Consider the following 20,148-nt stretch of genomic DNA (forward strand, 5'->3'; position numbering starts at 1 on the left):
CTTTGAAACATGTTTAGTGGTCCTTGATCGCAACGCAACAACCACACAATACCGACACATTTTGACAAGACATATTTAATTTATCATACGTTAAAAATACTATATGGCTCTCAATGAAATATATTTAGAAATATTTGGCTTTTTTGGCTCTCCCAGTCAAAAAAGGTTCCTGACTCTGCTCTCTAGCGCCACCTGAAGTTTGACCGGCGATGCCCCTCACCCAGTATGTTCAAATGACTAGTTTTTTTCCCCCAAGTCCACTTGGACCTGCTCTACAAAAAAGCCTCTCAGGACCCTAAGCTCCGCCTACTTAAATTTTCGGCCATTTTGAATTTTGTGAAAACACATCAGAGGCGTTTGCTCCGACATGCGGGGTCCAATTCATACCAAACCCATTGGAGATAATGATTATGGAAGCTATATCATCTAAGATCTATCATCTTTTTTCAAATATATCATTGTGGTAAGCATCTATGGCCCAACGAACATTTTAGGGGCGTGTCCTGTTTTGTAATTCTCATAACTTCAACACTATTGTGAAAAAAACCCAGACTTTCAGGATATGTGCAGAATGGAGCCTGAAACATTCACAGCAAATTGCGTGCAATTTGAACCGTAAGGGGCGCTACAATAATTCACCAAAGTTGGCCGTTTTTTGGCGTCTTTTGCTTGATTTGGCCATTTTCCATTTATATACTGAGAAGGATTTCTACCCCAAAACGCCAACAGAATCGGCTCAAAATAAGCTTTATAGAATCTCAAGACTTGAACAATGAACACTGTGAAAAAAACCGGACTTTTCGTCGGTAGGAAATTGACGTTTTTTTACTGCCAATAATTGTGTACTTTCTGTGATTTCTTTATGTTAAAAACTATTGCTTAAACTCATCCAATACTTCCCTCAAAAATCATGTGTGATGCCAGTCAAGGCCTGAACACATTCACACAAAGAAACAAGCACATTTCTTCGAGGAACACCGATTGAAAAGTAAAATAACCATAATTTATTCACTTTCACGATAATCTTACCCCCTACAGCTGATGCAATTACATCTAATCAGTGGTACAGAGCAATAGGTGCTTGCCTAGTGACACAGAGACCTGTTTTTGATTCCAGGCTAAGGCAAAAATAATGTTATCGGGGTTTTTTTCTACACTTCACTTAGAGACATATGATGCATGGATATGTTCACAGACACAAAGCGCCACCTACTGGCTCAACTGGACTTCCTTCAATCTGCCACAAATGTGTCCTTCCAATAACCATAATTGATTCAATTTCACAATAATGTTACCCACTAAAGCTGATGCAATTACATCTAATAAGTGGCGCAGAGCTATAGGTGCTTGCCTTGTGACCCAGAGACCTGTGTTCCATTCCACATTCACATGAATAACACCAGGCACGTGCACAGACATTTTGGGGGGCAGGTACTCAAACCAAAAAAGGGCACCCAATGCCCAAAAAATTCTGACAGAGTTGAAGCATTATCATCAATACACTGATGACGCTGTCCTTGACCTCGCTCCTCTGGCAGCATCAGACCACTGGCTTACATTTTCTTCATGAATAAAGATGAATTATTGTATTGCAACAACAGTACAAGCGTTCTGATTGGCTAATGGGTCTTCATGCCAGCCACGTATCGCCCTCCTCGCTGGTCTGATACGGATCCAGATGCCCTCTTACGTCATTTTCAAAATGAGCGATATTGATAGACAGCCAAGAGCAGTGGTCCTCAAACTAAGGCCCGCCTCCACATTTGGCCCGGCCCTCTGAACAATACCAGAGGCCTTATGATTTTTTTTTCAGTCTGGCCACGCAAATCCTAGACTAGCCCATTATTTAGAATGGAATAAGAACTCTCTTTTTCTCTCTCTCTCTCTCTTCTCTCTACTCTAACATAACTAACGTCAGTAAACAGCTGGACGAGGCTTTTAAATCACGGATTTCTTGAGTTTTCGTTTATTTATTGAAGAGGTCGCGTAGGTGACCCTGGTCGCGTAGGTGACCCTGGTGCTCCTTTTCGGAGGAGCTGGCGACCAGGATGTCGTCCAAATACACGAAAACGAAGGGCATCTCCCTGAGCGAGTCCATTAACCGCTGAAAGGTCTGAGCCGCTGCTCCTGAGCCCGAACGGCATACGCAGGAACTCGAACAACCGAACGGCGGCCACCACCGCTGTCTTTGCTTTATGATGTCCGAGGATGCACCGGCACCTGGTGATAACCGCACCAGGTCCACCTTCGAGAAGACCCGCTGCCCGCCAGGTGTGCTGAGAAGTCCTGGATGTGCGGGATTGGGTAGCGGTCGGGCGTGGTGGCGTCGTTCAGGCGGTAATCCCCACAAGGTCGCCACCGCCTGGCTTGGGAACGATGTGGAGTGGTGAGGCCCAGGGCTGTCCGAGCGGATGATGCCCAGGCGCCCATGTTGGCGAACTCCGACTTAGCGACTTTCAGCCTGTCGGGTTGAGTCGCCGGGCCCCAGCGTAGACGGGCCCCTTGGTGTCTTAATGATGCTCTACACGATGTTTCGACCTGACGCGGGAAAAGGTAGGTCGGGTTATACCGGGAACTCCTGAGCAGGCGTTGATATTCGTCCCCTCTGAGAGGGAGCACGAGAGTCCGAGCTAACCCGCCCGACTGCGGCCACATTCACACGATGAGAACGACCGTGCGCCCACCAGGCGGTTGTTTATCACGTCTACCAGCAGATTGTGCGCACAAAGGAAATCCGCCAGGGAGGGAAAGGAGATGTCGGCCGTGACAAAATCCCACCTGAATCGCTGGCCTCAAAGCACAGGTCTGCGGTCTTTGTGCCATACGTGCGGATGGGTGTGTCGTTAGCGGACCTCAACTGTGGACCATGGACGCCGGGCGGTGTCCTCCACCGTAGCCGGCAGGACGCTCCTCTGAGCCCCGTGTCGCAAAGAAAACGCGCGGAGAGGGTGTCCCTGATGAACAATAGCCGGGTTGACGTGCCTGCACTCACGCCACTAACAAGCCTTGGCGCTTCCGTCGGCTTGAAGTTGCACGGGACCGCACCTCTTTGCCTTAGCGAAACGTGCGTGGAAATAGCACATACCATTGCTGGCACTGCCATCGGCGGCTACTGGGGCTCTGTTGGTCAGCCTGTCCCTGTCCGGTGGGTAGGCACTGCGTGTTGGGGCTAGCACTTCGGGTGCAAAACTCTGAGCCGCCAGGAAAAAACGGTCGGCCTCCTCCGCCAACGCGCGTGGCTCAGTAATCTTCGTGCCAAGCGCCGCCATCCGACCTGCGGTGGCATGTGTTGGAGGAACAGCTCCATGAAGAGGAAGTTAGGTTCTTCAGCACCCAGCAGGTTAAGCATCATCTCCATATGTTCAGAGGGTTTGCTGTCCCGAGGCCCGAATAGCCAACAAGCGTTGGGCCCGCTCTGACTGTGACAGCCCAAAAGTCTTCAATAGGAAGGCTTTGAGGTCCCTGTACTTGCCGTGGTCCGGGGGATTCGCTATGAAATTCGCCGCCCGGTCGCAGTGGATCTTCCCAGCGCCGACACGACGTGGTAGTAGCGTGAGGTATCGTCCGTGACGCCACGGATGGCGAACTGCGCCTCTGTCTCGCGCGAACCACGCCGTCGGTGAAAACTCCCAGAACTCCGCAACTTAATAAAAGCATTATTCGCCATGTTCGTTTTGGTCTCTGAAGCTTCAGCGAGACCTTCGGGGTCACCAGTGTAGTGCCGAGACGGAGTCGGAGGCGGAGTATCCAGCACAAAGCTTTAATGAACACAATACCAAAAGACGTTCATTCGCCAAGTCAAAACCGACTAAACTGGGGTCGTTCCATCCGCTAAACGGGTCCGTGCTAAACACTCCCCCCACCCATAGTTCCGTGGGTGAATTATGTTATCCACCACACGCCACTATATTTCGTGGCGAGTCGGTCTGTTGGCGTGGTCAGTAGTTGGGCAGTTAATTAGTATTTTGTTTTGTTTTATTGGATTATTTCGTTTTATTTTTTATTTTTGAGTAGTTAGTTAGTACAGTTATACATGAATCTGCACACTCCGGTACAGTAGGTGGCGGTATGCACCTAGGCAAGTTGGTTGCGATCCGCCATTCAAATTTAAAGAAGAAGAAGAAGAAGAAGAAGAAGTAGAAGTAGAAGAAGGCACGTTCTTTACATCATGGAACCTTGATGGTCGCGGAGACACGGCGCTGTACACGGCGCTGTACACGGCGCTGGTAAACGGCGCGGCGACTGGTTTCAGTTCCAAGCTAAAAGTGAGGCGAAGCTAGTAACAAACAGGTGAGCTAACGCCTTTGACGCTAAGCTACAGGCTGAGCTTAGTTAGTAAAGCTACATAATTCGGTATACTCGGAAGAGATGTGTTTGGTGTTTGCGGTGGGAGATGTTTAGAATGCCGTCGTGTCATGTGGGAGCTTGTTCTACGAGGAGACACGTTCATGTGTTAAGCGTGCTGCCAAGGAGCTACAAGCTCATGGCTTAATGCGGTCAATGTTTTGGCTTGGTGGTCTTCACGTGTTAGAAGGAAATGTTTCAGAAACATTTTCACTAATGCTTTGAGTGTCTGTCTGTCATGAAGACAACACATCACCAGAGACAAAACACAATACTCTATTTAATTGAGCCCAACTAACATTTAACAAAAATCCATCCTCCTGGGCTGAGATTGAATTAAAGCATGTTTGTGCTCAGTATTAAGAATCAGAATCAGAATCAGAAACAGGTTTATTGCCAAAGAATGTTTTCACAAACAAACGAGGAACTTTTTTTGGCGGAAGGTGCAAGAATCGCGCACCAAGACACCGAGGCGCCGTCCGCGGCGCCATCTAGGAAAGGGTGGATGAAAGATGACAGCATAACATGAGGGAAGAGAGGCGAGAAAAAAAGCCACCCCCGACTATGCCCCTAGAGGGTACAGTGTGGGAGCAGGAGAAACAAAAACACCATTGCACATAAGCACATACATCTTAGACATGACTTGCAACAGTAGGAAGGGGAGGGAGGTAATCCAAAGATGGGCGATAGCCCGTCATTGGGGCAGAAGGTAACCAGCACCGACAAGCAGCCAGCCGGTCCTTCGCCGTCCACGCGGGCGCGGACAGACCCGTCCTGTCACCCTGGGGGAAAGCAGGCGAAGGCGTGGGATGGGGGGGGGGGGGGGGGTAGTGAGTGCTTTTTCAGTGTGATGGTTGTGTGTGTAAGTGGCCAATGTTACTTAAGATAATATAATACTTTATTCATCGTCAAATTTATTGAAGCAGCAGCAAACATGTTTACATGTAAACAATAAAATAGTACAGCAGAAAACATTATATTTAAGACTTTTAATGTATAGTTGTTTATACAAATAGTATTGTAGTTATTAATCCTTGTTGTTTATTCTGTTTCTTAACCCTCCTGCCGCCTTAGGGTCAATTTGACCCGATTCAATGTTTAACCCTCCTGTTACCTTTATATTTATTAACATATTTTACCCTTTGGGTTCAATTTGATGCCAGCAATTAAAACCTCCAGAAAATTATTAGAATTAATATTGTTTTCCAAGTTTAAGTGTGAGGCACTTTATGTTTGTTTGTTGACCACCGAAAGAACACCGACATTAAAAATTGAATGGGGTCAAATTAACCCTAAGGCGGCAGGAGGGTTAAATATTAATTCGGGTCAAATTGACCCTAAGGCAACACAAGGGTTAATAGGACGTGGCACTAAGCCCCCCTTTACCGGAAGAAGTCAGAAATTGGTCGTTCTAGCCAAGTCTCCAGATAAGAAGGTAGTACGCAGCCATTAGGGAAATAAATACTATGTTATTTGTCATTGGAGGCCTTTTCTTAAAGTGGGTCCTTTCTCAAATTAAAACGACGTACGCCTCCAAATAGTAACTTTATTTTTCTTGCAATAGAAACCGACTGTGGAACGTGGCTAGACGCTTGCTTCCTCTAAGAAAAATCTGCTTCAACACCAGGTGAGTCTTTTGAAATCATTCAATATGACTTGTTTGAAATGTTTGTTGTACAGTTAGAGTGAGCACGTCTTATAATAAAATAAGTGCTAAAACCTTGAAGCAACTTGAGTTTGACTCATGAATGAAATGTGCGTCTGAACCGGTTTGACAGCTTCTGTTGCAGTGTGTGTGTCCTGTGACGTGAGTGTTGTGCAGCAGGTGTGTGTGTGAAGGTGTGGACTCTGCTATGCATCAGTGGGAGGACAGAGAGGAGGGAGTCCCTCCCTCTAAAACCTCTCTGTGTGGGGAACATGACAGCCAGACCAAAGCTCAGAGGTGAGGCCAGGACCGTTCTCCATGGCACGCCACTCCTCCGTCATGACTCACCCTCTAAGCTCTGAGTGTGTTGAGCAGACCAGACTCACCTGGACCGGGACCTGGACCTGGACCGGGACCTGGACCTGGACCTGGACCCAGCTGTGTGTCCCTGAAGAGTATGGGAAGACCTGTGAATTTCAAAGATGGAGTTCAGCCTGTTGAACTAAGGTGAGCTTTCATTAGGCGACTGTTTCTATCAGGATCCATCAGCAGAGGTCAGACCCTCCTTTACCTTGACTTCAGGATTCCTAAGACAGAACATAATATACAACTTGTACTTTTGTTTTCTCCAAAGAGTTCAGCAACAGAGATCCCAAGTGATCCCAGGAGACCTGGACCCCATATTTAAGGTGTGTGAGTCAGAGACTGTATAACATATAGAGATGGTCAAAGAGTTGGATCGTTGATGGAGATTAGACGAGCAGGTGGAGCAACAGAGGAGACGTCCACCTGTCAATCAAAGAGGCCACGCCCTCTATGTCTCACCTTCAGGCCTAATATCATTTAAACGGCTGAGTTATTTATCTGTAGGGATGAACTCACTTGTGGAGCTTTTGTGTGGCACTGACTCGCTAATCACCGCCAAGCTTGCAAGCACAAAAGGAATCTCAGGAATTGTTTGATTGGAGAAGTTTCAATATTCATACCTGCAAACTCATGAGGGGTGAAAAAAGTGACCACAAATCTAAATAATATTAATAAACAGTTTAAGAACAAAAGGTCCTCCGCTCTGACTAAGCCCTATAATAATAGTAATAACAAATATACATTGTCATTATATATAATATGGTTAAAGGACTCAAGGACTTTTCCTTGAGTCTGTTCTGCCTCTACCTGGTTGTCACGATACTAACATTATAACTTCTATACGATACCTGCCATAAATATCAAGATACTGATACCAGAATTCAATACGATACCAGAAATACGAGACTGGTATATTTATCTATACTATTAATGAATACAACATCTGTATGGTTCACTTTTTACCAACTTTTTCAACACTTAACAAATGGCAGTAATATTAGTATTAGCCCACAGCAAGATATGAATGAAACTACATGGAGCCATCATAGCATTGATTATACGCTAAGAGGCCTTTAGTCTGTATCTGACCAGATGATACAGAGTTCATCAGGATGAGCAGCTGTAGAGTTACATCACTTTACAGACTGTCTGCATTGGAGACAAAGTACTGAAACATTTCACTTCTGGCATCTGGCCCCCCCCAAAAAAACTAAAACTCTTCGGATCCAACCGATTCACGTGGATGACCTATTTTGATTTCAAAATGGCGAATTTCACCGAAAGGTGACAAGTTTGCAGGTATGAATACTACTTGATTCTGCGTTATTTCGGGATTCCCGGCCCTAACTTGATTAAACATGGATTAAAGCTAATGTCCTAGCCGAATCATATGTATTAAACCTCCTCTGACCTCTGATGTCAACATCTAGACACTCAAGACATTATGGTCTTTAATTGAAGATGGAGAATTGTGCTTGTTTTTCATTGTCAGTTGGTATTATTGGATTAGATTTACAACAATATTTCCCTGAAAGTATTTACAATCTACATTAACACGATGTTCACAGATTAGGTTAAACACTTTTGAGAAAATAATAATAAAACAATACTCATAAAATACACACTTGTAAAGTTTTGATGTAAAATGAAAGCTAGAAACTTAAATTAAGGAAACATTTCAAAGCTTTGAATCGGCCTCAATACACCATTTAAAATATTTTTTTAAACAAGTAATATACTTGTATTCCATTGTTCAAGCTGCTTGAGAAGAACATTGTCAGCTTTATGAAGAGCGAGCTGAAGAAGATGCAAAAGGCCCTAAATCCAGATTATCCAGAAGGCCCTGGTCGGATGGAAGTTGAGGAGGTGTTGAACGGTGAGGATGAAGAGCAGATGAGGAGCAGCGGGGAAGCATTTCTGAAGATCACACTAAACTTCTTGAGGAGAATGGAGCAGGAGGAGCTGGCTGACTGTCTGCAGAGCAGTAAGAGGATTTTAAAGACTTTACAATGAAACAGAAGACCACCACTCAGTAAGTTCATCTGTGATTGTTGTCATTCCAGAAACTCGTGTGACTGCAGCCCAACATGAACTCAAGTCTAACCTGAAGAAGAAGTTCCAGTGTGTGTTTGAGGGGATCCCTAAAGCAGGAAACCCAACCCTCCTGAACCAGATCTACACAGAGCTCTACATCACAGAGAGAGGGACTGCAGAGGTCAACGAGGAGCATGAGGTCAGACAGATTGAAACAGCATCCAGGAAACCACACAGACCAGAAACACCCATCAGACAAGAAGACCTCTTCAAAGCCTCGCCAGGAAGAGAGGAGCCAATCAGAACAGTGATGACGAAGTGGCTGGCGTTGGGAAAACAGTCCTAACACAGAAGTTCACTCTGGACTGGGCTGAAGACAAAGCCAACCAGGACATCCACTTCCTGTTTCCATTCACGTTCAGAGAGCTGAATGTGCTGAAAGAGAAGAAGTTCAGCTTGGTGCAACTTATCCATCACTTCTTCACTGAAACCAAAGAAGCAGGAATCTGCAGGTTTGAAGAGTTCCAGGTTGTGTTCATCTTTGACGGTCTGGATGAGTGTCGACTTCCTCTGGACTTCCTCAACAATGAGGTCCTGACTGATGTCACAGAGTCCACCTCAGTGCATGTGCTGCTGACAAACCTCTTCAGGGGAAACTGCTTCCCTCTGCTCGCCTCTGGATAACCACAAGACCTGCAGCAGCCAATCAGATCCCTCCTGACTGTGTTGGCTTGGTGACAGAGGTCAGAGGGTTCACTGACCCCCAGAAGGAGGACTACTTCAGGAAGAGGTTCAGAGATGAGGAGCAGGCCAGCAGGATCATCTCCCACATCAAGACCTCCCGAAGCCTCCACATCATGTGCCACATCCCAGTCTTCTGCTGGATCACTGCTACAGTTCTGGAGGACGTGTTGAAGACCACAGAGGGAGGAAAGCTGCCCAATACCATGACTGAGATGTACATCCACTTCCTGGTGGTTCAGTCCAAAGTGAAGATGGTCAAGTTTGATGGAGGAGCTGCAACGGATCCACACTGGAGTCCAGAGAGCAGGAAGATGACTGAGTCTCTGGGAAGACTGGCTTTTGATCAGCTGCAGAAAGGGAACCTGATCTTCTATGAATGCGACCTGACCGAGTGTGGCATCGATATCAGAGCAGCCTCAGTGTACTCAGGAGTGTTCACACAGATCTTTAGAGAGGAGAGAGGACTGTACCAGGACCAGGTGTTCTGCTTCGTCCATCTGAGTGTTCAGGAGTTTCTGGCTGCTCTTCATGTCCATCTGACCTCCAGCAACTCTGGTGTCAACCTGATGGCAGAAAAACAACTAAGAGCTGAAGGCCTTGGTCGGCCTAAAGTATTGAGAGCTAGACTCAAACATCTCTACCAGAGTGCTGTGGACAAGGCCTTACAGAGTCCAAATGGACACCTGGACTTGTTCCTCCGCTTCCTCCTGGGTCTTTCCCTGGAGACCAATCAGAGTCTTCTGCAAGGTCTGCTGACACAGACAGGAAGTAGCTCACAGGCCAATCAGGAAACAGTCCAGTACATCAAGAAGAAGATCAATAAGAATGTGTCTCCAGAGAAAAGCATCAATCTGTTCCACTGTCTGAATGAACTGAACGATGGTTCTCTGGTGGAGGAGATCCAACAGGCCCTGAGATCAGGACGTCTCTCCACAGATGAACTGTCTCCTGCTCAGTGGTCAGCTCTGGTCTTCATCTTACTGTCATCAGAAGAAGATCTGGAGGTGTTTGACCTGAAGAAATACTCTGCTTCAGAGGAGGCTCTTCTGAGGCTGATGCCGGTGGTCAAAGCCTCCAACAAAGCTCTGTATGGATACGTTAACATTACTAAATGGATTGATGTTTTACTTTGATTGAACATGTTGTTTGTATTAATCTCTGTTCCTCCCTTAGGCTGAAGGACTGTAACCTCACAGAGAGAAGCTGTGGAGCTCTGTCCTCAGTCCTCAGCTCCCAGTGCTCCAGTCTGAGAGAACTGGATCTGAGCTCCAACCAGCTGCAGGACTCAGGAGTGAAGCTCCTCTCTGCTGGACTGGAGAGTCCACATTGTAGACTGGAGACTCTGAGGTGGGTTCACTGAATTATAAATAAAGATAAGAGCCCAATATGATCTTAATGTAACATGAATTAACTGATGATCACTGATGTGAACAGAGAGAAATGAGCTGAAACAAATGGTTTCATAACCAGATGGAGTCCCTGCACACACATTTCTCCTTTCAGAGAACAAGAATATAATATCTTGGCTCTTTTGATTGACATCGCTTGACGCCTGAAGAAACTGAATTTAAAGCTGCAGGACAATTCAGTTCAATATGTTTTATAAAATGAAGTCCTTTATTTAAAGTCACATTTTTCAAAAGCTTTCTGTTTTAAATCCAACCTTTATTTCACTTTAAATAAGAGAAGATAATGTATTTATTATTAGAGGATTATTAGAGGATTATTCATAATGAATAGAGTTCAATTGAAAATGTTTAATAATAAATATGTTGTAGATGTTATTCAGTTTAGTTTTCTTTATTTAACTTGACAGTCAGTTGTTTACTACATACACACGTTAATACAACTGTTGGCTACTTCAATGCATATGGCACAAAATCATAGAGCGCATATCTGACATTGATGTTCTGATCTTTAGTGAGGAAACTCTCTAACTGGACCTCAAGGATTTAAATTATACCTGATATACAATCATGACACTTGTCTGGCTTCATGCTGCTGATGGATTACTGAACAGGCCTATGGGACAGAGCCAGGGGCCACATGGTCAGGGGCCAAAGGGTCAGAGGTCAAAGGTCCAGGGGCCAAGGGTCAGGGGCCCCTGTCCTTCACCTACAGAATGTCACTCAGAGAGACACAAAGAGTATTGATGAGTATACTATATGTACCATACTTTATTAATATATATATATATATATATATACTTGAGTGAGTCAATGTTCCTCATAAAAGAGTTATTTATTCACATAAAGAACCAAACATGTATCCATTTAAATGAAATAAGTGTTGAAATGAAACTTGTTGTGATCCTTGTGATCAGGTTCATCTTCTCTGAAGTCATGAATCCTCCGGTCGTAAGCTGCTTCTACACGTCTGCTACCAGCTGCAGGAAACCTTGTGAAGTGGAGTTCACATTAAAACATGAACTCATCTGATTGGATGATGAACAGATTGTTTCTGTCATCTTTTCTTCTTCTTTCACTGACGGGATTTTAACTAAATGTCTGTTTACAGAAGAAGATGAAACCAAAGTGAAAGCCACTCGTGTTCATGATGTCAATAATGATTCATTGTGTATTGATATAATAAACTCTGTGTGTTGTTTTGTGTGTTTACAGACTGTCAGGCTGTGGGATCACAGAGGAAGGCTGTTCTTCTCTGGGATCAGCTCTGAAGTCAAACCCCTCCAGTCTCAGAGAACTGGATCTGAGTGAAAACCAGCTGCAGGATTCAGGAGTGAAGCTGCTGACTGGTTTTCTGGAGAGTCCACGTTGTAGACTGGAGACTCTGAGGTGGGTTCACTGAATTATAAATAAAGATAAGAGCCCAATATGATCTTAATGTAACATGAATTAACTGATGATCACTGATGTGAACAGAGAGAAATGAGCTGAAACAAATGGTTTCATAACCAGATGGAGTCCCTGCACACATTTCTCCTTTCAGAGAACAAGAATATAATATCTTGGCTCTTTTGATTGACATCGCTTGACGCCTGAAGAAACTGAATTTAAAGCTGCAGGACAATTCAGTTCAATATTTTTTATAAAATGAAGTCCTTTATTTAAAGTCACATTTTCTTTCTGTTTTAAATACAAACTTTATTTTACTTTAAATAAGAGAAGATAATGTATTACTTATTAGAGTATTTATTATTCATAATTAATCCAGTTCAGTTGAAATCTGTAATAATAAATATGTTGTAGATGTTATTCAGTTTAGTTTTCTTTATTTAACTTGACAGTCAGTTGTTTACTACATACACACATTAATACAACTGTTGGCTACTTCAATGCATATGGCACAAAATCATAGAGCGCATATCTGACATTGATGTTCTGACCTTTAGTGAGGAAACTCTCTCTAACTGGACCTCAAGGATTTTAATTATACCTGATATACAATCATGACACTTGTCTGGCTTCATGCTGCTGATGGATTACTGAACAGGCCTATGGGACAGAGCCAGGGGCCACAGGGTCAGGGGCCAAGGGTCAGGGGCCAAAGGGTCAGAGGTCAAAGGTCCAGGGGCCAAGGGTCAGGGGCCCCCTGTCCTTCACCTACAGAATGTCACTCAGAGAGACACAAAGAGTATTGATGAGTATACTATATGTACCATACTTTATTAATATTATATATATATATATATTTGAGTGAGTCAATGTTCCTCATAAAAAGAGTTATTTATTCACACATAAAGAACCAAACATGTATCCATTTAAATGAAATAAGTGTTGAAATGAAACTTGTTGTGATCCTTGTGATCAGGTTCATCTTCTCTCTGAAGTCATGAATCCTCCGGCCGTAAGCTGCTTCTACACGTCTGCTACCAGCTGCAGGAAACCTTGTGAAGTGGAGTTCACATTAAAACATGAACTCATCTGATTGGATGATGAACAGATTGTTTCTGTCATCTTTTCTTCTTCTTTCACTGACAGGATTTTAACTAAATGTCTGTTTACAGAAGAAGATGAAACCAAAGTGAAAGCCACTCGTGTTCATGATGTCAATAATGATTCATTGTGTATTGATATAATAAACTCTGTGTGTTGTTTTGTGTGTTTACAGACTGTCACGCTGTGGGATCACAGAGAAAGGCTGTTCTTCTCTGGGATCAGCTCTGAAGTCAAACCCCTCCAGTCTCAGAGAACTGGATCTGAGTATCAACCAGCTGCAGGATTCAGGAGTGAAGCTGCTGACTGGTTTTCTGGAGAGTCCACGTTGTAGCCTGGAGACTCTGAGGTGGGTTCACTGAATTATAAATAAAGATAAGAGCCCAATATGATCTTAATGTAACATGAATTAACTGATGATCACTGATGTGAACAGAGAGAAATGAGCTGAAACAAATGGTTTCATAACCAGATGGAGTCCCTGCACACACATTTCTCCTTTCAGAGAACAAGAATATAATATCTTGGCTCTTTTGATTGACATCGCTTGACGCCTGAAGAAACTGAATTTAAAGCTGCAGGACAATTCAGTTCAATATTTTTATAAAATGAAGTCCTTTATTTAAAGTCACATTTTTCAAAAGCTTTCTGTTTTAAATCCAACCTTTATTTCACTTTAAATAAGAGAAGATAATGTATTTATTATTAGAGGATTATTAGAGGATTATTCATAATAAATAGAGTTCAATTGAAAATGTTTAATAATAAATATGTTGTAGATGTTATTCAGTTTAGTTTTCTTTATTTAACTTGACAGTCAGTTGTTTACTACATACACACGTTAATACAACGGTTGGCTACTTCAATGCATGTGGCACAAAATCATAGAGCGCATATCTGACATTGATGTTCTGACCTTTAGTGAGGAAACTCTCTCTAACTGGACCTCAAGGATTTAAATTATACCTGATATACAATCATGACACTTGTCTGGCTTCATGCTGCTGATGGATTACTGAACAGGCCTATGGGACAGAGCCAGGGGCCACATGGTCAGGGGCCACAGGGTCAGAGGTCAAAGGTCCAGGGGCCAAGAGTCAGGGGCCCCCTGTCCTTCACCTACAGACTGTCACTCAGAGAGACACAAAGAGTATTGATGAGTATACTATATGTACCATACTTTATTAATATATATATATATATATATATTTGAGTGAGTCAATGTTCCTCATAAAAAGAGGTATTTATTCACACATAAAGAACCAAACATGTATCCATTTAAATGAAATAAGTGTTGAAATGAAACTTGTTGTGATCCTTGTGATCAGGTTCATCTTCTCTCTGAAGTCATGAATCCTCCGGCCGTAAGCTGCTTCTACACGTCTGCTACCAGCTGCAGGAAACCTTGTGAAGTGGAGTTCACATTAAAACATGAACTCATCTGATTGGATGATGAACAGATTGTTTCTGTCATCTTTTTATCTTCTTTCACTGACGGGATTTTAACTAAATGTCTGTTTACAGAAGAAGATGAAACCAAAGTGAAAGCCACTCGTGTTCATGATGTCAATAATGATTCATTGTGTATTGATATAATAAACTCTGTGTGTTGTTTTGTGTGTTTACAGACTGTCAGGCTGTGGGATCACAGAGGAAGGCTGTTCTTCTCTGGGATCAGCTCTGAAGTCAAACCCCTCCAGTCTCAGAGAACTGGATCTGAGTATCAACCAGCTGCAGGATTCAGGAGTGAAGCTGCTGACTGGTTTTCTGGAGAGTCCACGTTGTAGCCTGGAGACTCTGAGGTGGGTTCACTGAATTATAAATAAAGATAAGAGCCCAATATGATCTTAATGTAACATGAATTAATTGATGATCACTGATGTGACCAGAGAGAAATGAGCTGAAACAAATGGTTTCATAACCAGATGGAGTCCCTGCACACATTTCTCCTTTCAGAGAACAAGAATATAATATCTTGGCTCTTTTGATTGACATCGCTTGACGCCTGAAGAAACTGAATTTAAAGCTGCAGGACAATTCAGTTCAATATTTTATAAAATGAAGTCCTTTATTTAAAGTCACATTTTTCAAAAGCTTTCTGTTTTAAATCCAACCTTTATTTCACTTTAAATAAGAGAAGATAATGTATTTATTATTAGAGTATTTATTATTCATAATTAATCCAGTTCAGTTGGAAATCTGTAATAATAAATATGTTGTAGATGTTATTCAGTTTAGTTTTCTTTATTTAACTTGACAGTCAGTTGTTTACTACATACACACGTTAATACAACTGTTGGCTACTTCAATGCATATGGCACAAAATCATAGAGCGCATATCTGACATTGATGTTCTGACCTTTAGTGAGGAAACTCTCTTACTGGACCTCAATGATTTTTAATTATACCTGATATACACTACCGTTCAAAAGTTTGGGATAACTTAGAAATGTCTGTATTTTTCAAAGACAAGCACTGTTTTTTCAATAAAGATAACATTAATCAAAAAGACACACTATACATTGTTAATGTGGTAAATGACTATTCTAGGTGAAACATCTGGTTTCTAATGAAATATCTCCAGAGGTGTATAGAGCCCCATTTCCATCAACTATCACTCCAGTGTTCTAATGGTACATTGTGTTTGCTAATCGCCTTAGAAGACTAATGTCTGATTATAAAACCCTTGTGCAATTATGTTAGCACAGCTGAAAACAGTTATGATGGTGATATAAGCTATACAACTGGCCTTCCTTTGAGCTTGAAGTTTGTAGAACTAAATTAATATTTCAAATATTAATCATTATTTCTAACCTTGTCAATGTCTTGACTATATTTTATATTCATTTGATAAATAAAAGTGTGATTTTTCATAGAAGACACAAAATTGTCTGGGTGATCCCAAACTTTTGAACGGTAGTGTACAATCATGACACTTGTCTGGCTTCATGCTGCTGATGGATTACTGAACAGGCCTATGGGACAGAGCCAGGGGCCACAGGGTCAGGGGCCACAGGGTCAGGGGCCAAAGAGTCAGGGGCCACAGAGCCAGGGGCCAAAGGGTCATGGGCCAGAGGGTCAGGGGCATAACGGGTCAGGGGCCACAGGGTCAGGGGCCAAAGGGTCAGGGGCATAACGGGTCAGGGGCCACAGGGTCAGGGGCCATGAGGTCAGGGGCCACAGGGTCAGGGGCAAAAGGTCACTGGCCAGAGGGTCAGGGGCATAACAAGTCAGGGGCCAAAGGGTCAGAGGTCAAAGGGTCAGGGGCCAGAGGGTCAGGTCTGCTACCAGCTGCAGGAAACCTTGTGAAGTGGAGTTCACATTAAAACATGAACTCATCTGATTGGATGATGAACAGATTGTTTCTGTCATCTTTTCTTCTTCTTTCACTGACGTGATTTTAACTAAATGTCTGTTTACAGAAGAAGATGAAACCAAAGTGAAAGCCACTCGTGTTCATGATGTCAATAATGATTCATTGTGTATTGATATAATAAACTCTGTGTGTTGTTTTGTGTGTTTACAGACTGACACACTGTAGGATCACAGAGGAAGGCTGTTCTTCTCTGGGATCAGCTCTGAAGTCAAACCCCTCCAGTCTCAGAGAACTGGATCTGAGTATCAACCAGCTGCAGGATTCAGGAGTGAAGCTGCTGACTGGTTTTCTGGAGAGTCCACGTTGTAGACTGAAGACTCTGAGGTGGGTTCACTGTCTGCTGCTAATGTAGCTGTAGTATATTCTGGTCTACCGTGGAAGATTGAAGAAATGATGATGGAGAAGGAAAGTTCGAGCGACTCTGCACTTGATAGGAACACAAAGTTTATTCTACAAGATACAGGTCAATAACAGACGCCTAGAACGACTGGGGACTTTCAGGAGCCAGATTGCGAAAGTCCAAAGATGTGACATCCTGCTACACGTTATACAGGGAGAAGGAAGGGCCGTTTAAGGTCACAATCTATAGCCGGCCACGTCAGTTGGGGCTAAAAGTGTTCTTCTGACCCCCACCCTACATGGTCATCTTCTGCACCAAGGCCTTCACCCCAGTGGGCTTCTATTCTCAGAGCTTCGCTCGACCTACAGCATTGATACTTAATACTGTTGTACACCACAAATTCCCCACATATTCCCCCCTTCGAGATTTAACAAACTCTCGAAAATGAACAAACAACCAATGCAAACATACAGGTGTATAATCATGACAAAAATACCACCCCGTTCTACAGTGGAGTTCAACAATACTGGGCCTGTATGAAGTGTAACAATGGTATCAAGAATGGAGTAGTTACTGTATGTGAAATTGAAAAACCTGTCTGGCAGTTCTCTTTTCTTGAAATTTCAATTAAACAATGTTGACAGGAAAATAATTTCACGGTCCCTCTGCCAAGGCGACCCTGTATCGAACTCCATACCACTGAAATGAGGAATGCTTAGCAAATTGTATAGGGAAATGATTCAAACGAATACATCTGGAATTTCTCAGCAAATAATAACAAAATAATAATGTCGAGAGTCAAGTTGGTCAACCCATCGCCTTACCTCTCGACCTCCTCCTGCCTAAATCACCTCTGTCCCTAAACGTCACGAAAAGATAACATCTGAGATTCCATTATATTCACCAAACAACAGAAAATATCATTTCCCCAACAATTAATACCTAAACAAGAAAATTCATTTTTAATATTGCTAATGTAGAATATTCGAGAAGACATAGCACTGCAGTTCTTCAGCAGCCTTGACACTCGTCGTGTCGATGACGTCTTGTTCTCGTTCAAAGTTTTTCAGGCCACTCGTCATGTCACCCGAATGCTCTAGAATGACAGAAGACAACCAGTATCTTCTTGCATACAGAACAGATGCAAATCAAAACATCAAACATGAATTATCACTTCTGTGAGTAAATGTGAAATTATAAAACATATTGTCCCTTTAATATATTGTAACAGAGGTAAATGTTTTAGGATTCTAAGAATCATAAGATATAAAAAATGTGTATTCTTTTGCACCAAGATGCTGTTTAACTCCTAGTTTTTCTAAATCATTTTCATCGTCTTATCCACAAACTTTTTGAGCATTTTACTTGGCAACTGTTGAGCACTATTTTATTTTCAGCTCGACACGCTTCGGGCCATCGTGAGAATCTGTCGACACCTGTTTAATAATTACACGAACAGTTTTCTTCATGACAGTCACATCCTTGAGTGTAATGTTGACCTTCAAGTTCACTCCCTCTCCAATATTGTTCATAATCAAAGACTGGCTGTTGGTAGAAGGCAACTGGAACCACTGGAGGTGGCTCGAACGACGGGAACTCAGGTTGTGTTACAGGTTGATTTGGTGGGGACTGATTCTGCATCAGGGCCTGCTTCTTCTCAGCCTTATCACTCACCAGTTGTATTTGATTGAGTTTCCTGAGGGTCTCTCGATCTTGTTCTTTCAAATCGTCTTCCTTCTTCCGATACAGCTCTACCTGGTGGGCTATATGATCTGTGTACACACTCTTTTTCATGTTTCCCATGCCGGTTACTTCTGATAATTTGTTTCTAACTGCAATGGGCAACCCCATCAGAATTTTGTTCCTCAAAATCGACTGGTCCATAAGATGCAAATCTGGATCGTTTCCTGTGATATTCATCCACGCTTGATGAGACCTCGAAACAAAAGCTCTTGGATTTTCATTCGATCCTATTGGCTCAATCAAGATACTGTCGGGATGGACATTTGTGGGAAATGTTTCCCTTAATGCTATGCAGAAGCGACCTCTGCTCGCAGCAAACAAGTCTGAATCATTCACACTAGTTCCTACGTATTGATTAAGTCCAGCTTTCTGTAAAATCTCTTCTAAAACGTAAATGCCTACGATATTAGCCAGGAGTTTCTTAATACCTCCCATCACAGGATGCTCTCCAACAAAAAGCTGTTCTAGTATTGCAATCCAAGGATGCGCTCCGTCTTGGATAATGGGAAGCTTTTCAAGTATGGCTGACATATCGGTGCTCTGCAATGGTCTATATTCGAAACCTTGTTCTCTGATGACCACTGGGAACATGCTTCCTGGTGCTGACACTTTATTAGATTGCAGTAACTCTCTCTTCCTTATCTGCAACTGTCTGACCTCACTCAAAGTCATCTGGGAGTCTTCTTCATCGCTGTCTTCCTCCTCGCTGTCGTCTGCCTCTTTTGCTCTGCTCCACTTGGCTTTGGGGTCGCAACCCCCCTTGACCTCTTCCTGATCACTCTCGTCACTGATCTGAGGACGCCCCTTCTGACTGGACACTGGGACCTGAGGACAGACGGTCTTGGGATACATTACCGACGCAGCTGCAATCCGTTTCTGTCCCTCATCTGCAAATAGCTGGAGAACTCCAAGCTCGACTCGTCTTTTTTCTTTGCGTTTCTTCCCCTTGTTTTGTTCCGCCTTGTATATAGATACAAGTACATGCATTACTTTAATTACATCTGGATTAAGCGTCCCCTCCATGGGCCATGGTCGGTCAATTTGCGGCCATCGCTTGCACCATTTCTCAGAGATCTTTGCAACGTTTGTGATGGTGCTGACTAAAGGATTATTCCTCTGCACTACATCAACAGGAGTAATCAGCTTTGGATTGTTAGTGCCCTTTTTTCCCATTATCCTGTTTTTATTTGTATTTATTCTGTATTTTTTAGTAATTAACCAATTAATTAACCAATTAACCAATGATCAAATGATCAATCAGCTGCCAAGCCTTCTATTTATTTATTTATTCTTCTTTTAAAACTGACTACAGCATTTAGTCTTCATCTGTATGCAAACAGATCGATATTCTCATACGCTTATAAATGAAAGCAGGTTCAAATGTATACCCTCAATAGTCACTATCACTGAGAACACACACAAGTATGGAAAATGTAGGCTTTTTGTAAAAGTGACTGTGGATGGATCAAGGCCTTTTGTCACAGCAGGTGATGCCGAACGTCAGTCAGGACGCCAGTCAGCGGCCACGCTCTGGACTTGGCACCGAGTCAACTGCCTTCTTGTGTTCATCTCATTCATCGTGCATGAATAAAAGGAAAGAAATATGCAATGATTATTCTCTTTTATCACATCGTAAATTTCATTCTCCAAATAAAGCCCT

The 20,148-nt window shown here is 43.0% G+C and overlaps 1 protein-coding gene across 15 annotated transcripts in view; it reads left to right on the top strand.

Moving 5' to 3' along the window:
* Nucleotides 1-20,148, top strand: part of LOC130211498 (NACHT, LRR and PYD domains-containing protein 12-like) — a 295,374-nt gene that overhangs the window by 89,318 nt on the left and 185,908 nt on the right. For 12 of the 15 annotated variants that reach the window (XM_056442249.1, XM_056442260.1, XM_056442261.1 and 9 more), the window contains 4 exons: nucleotides 11,755-11,928; nucleotides 13,205-13,378; nucleotides 14,658-14,831; nucleotides 16,556-16,729. In XM_056442249.1, the coding sequence (XP_056298224.1) occupies nucleotides 11,755-11,928; nucleotides 13,205-13,378; nucleotides 14,658-14,831; nucleotides 16,556-16,729 (696 nt within the window). Of the gene's footprint in view, nucleotides 1-11,754; nucleotides 11,929-13,204; nucleotides 13,379-14,657; nucleotides 14,832-16,555; nucleotides 16,730-19,972; nucleotides 19,995-20,148 lie in introns of those variants that run through there. The other 3 variants (XM_056442262.1, XM_056442258.1, XM_056442259.1) reach the window with 3 other exon arrangements.

This window comes from Pseudoliparis swirei, chromosome 21, assembly GCF_029220125.1.
Source record: "Pseudoliparis swirei isolate HS2019 ecotype Mariana Trench chromosome 21, NWPU_hadal_v1, whole genome shotgun sequence".
In the NCBI taxonomy this organism is placed as follows: Eukaryota; Metazoa; Chordata; class Actinopteri; order Perciformes; family Liparidae; genus Pseudoliparis; species Pseudoliparis swirei.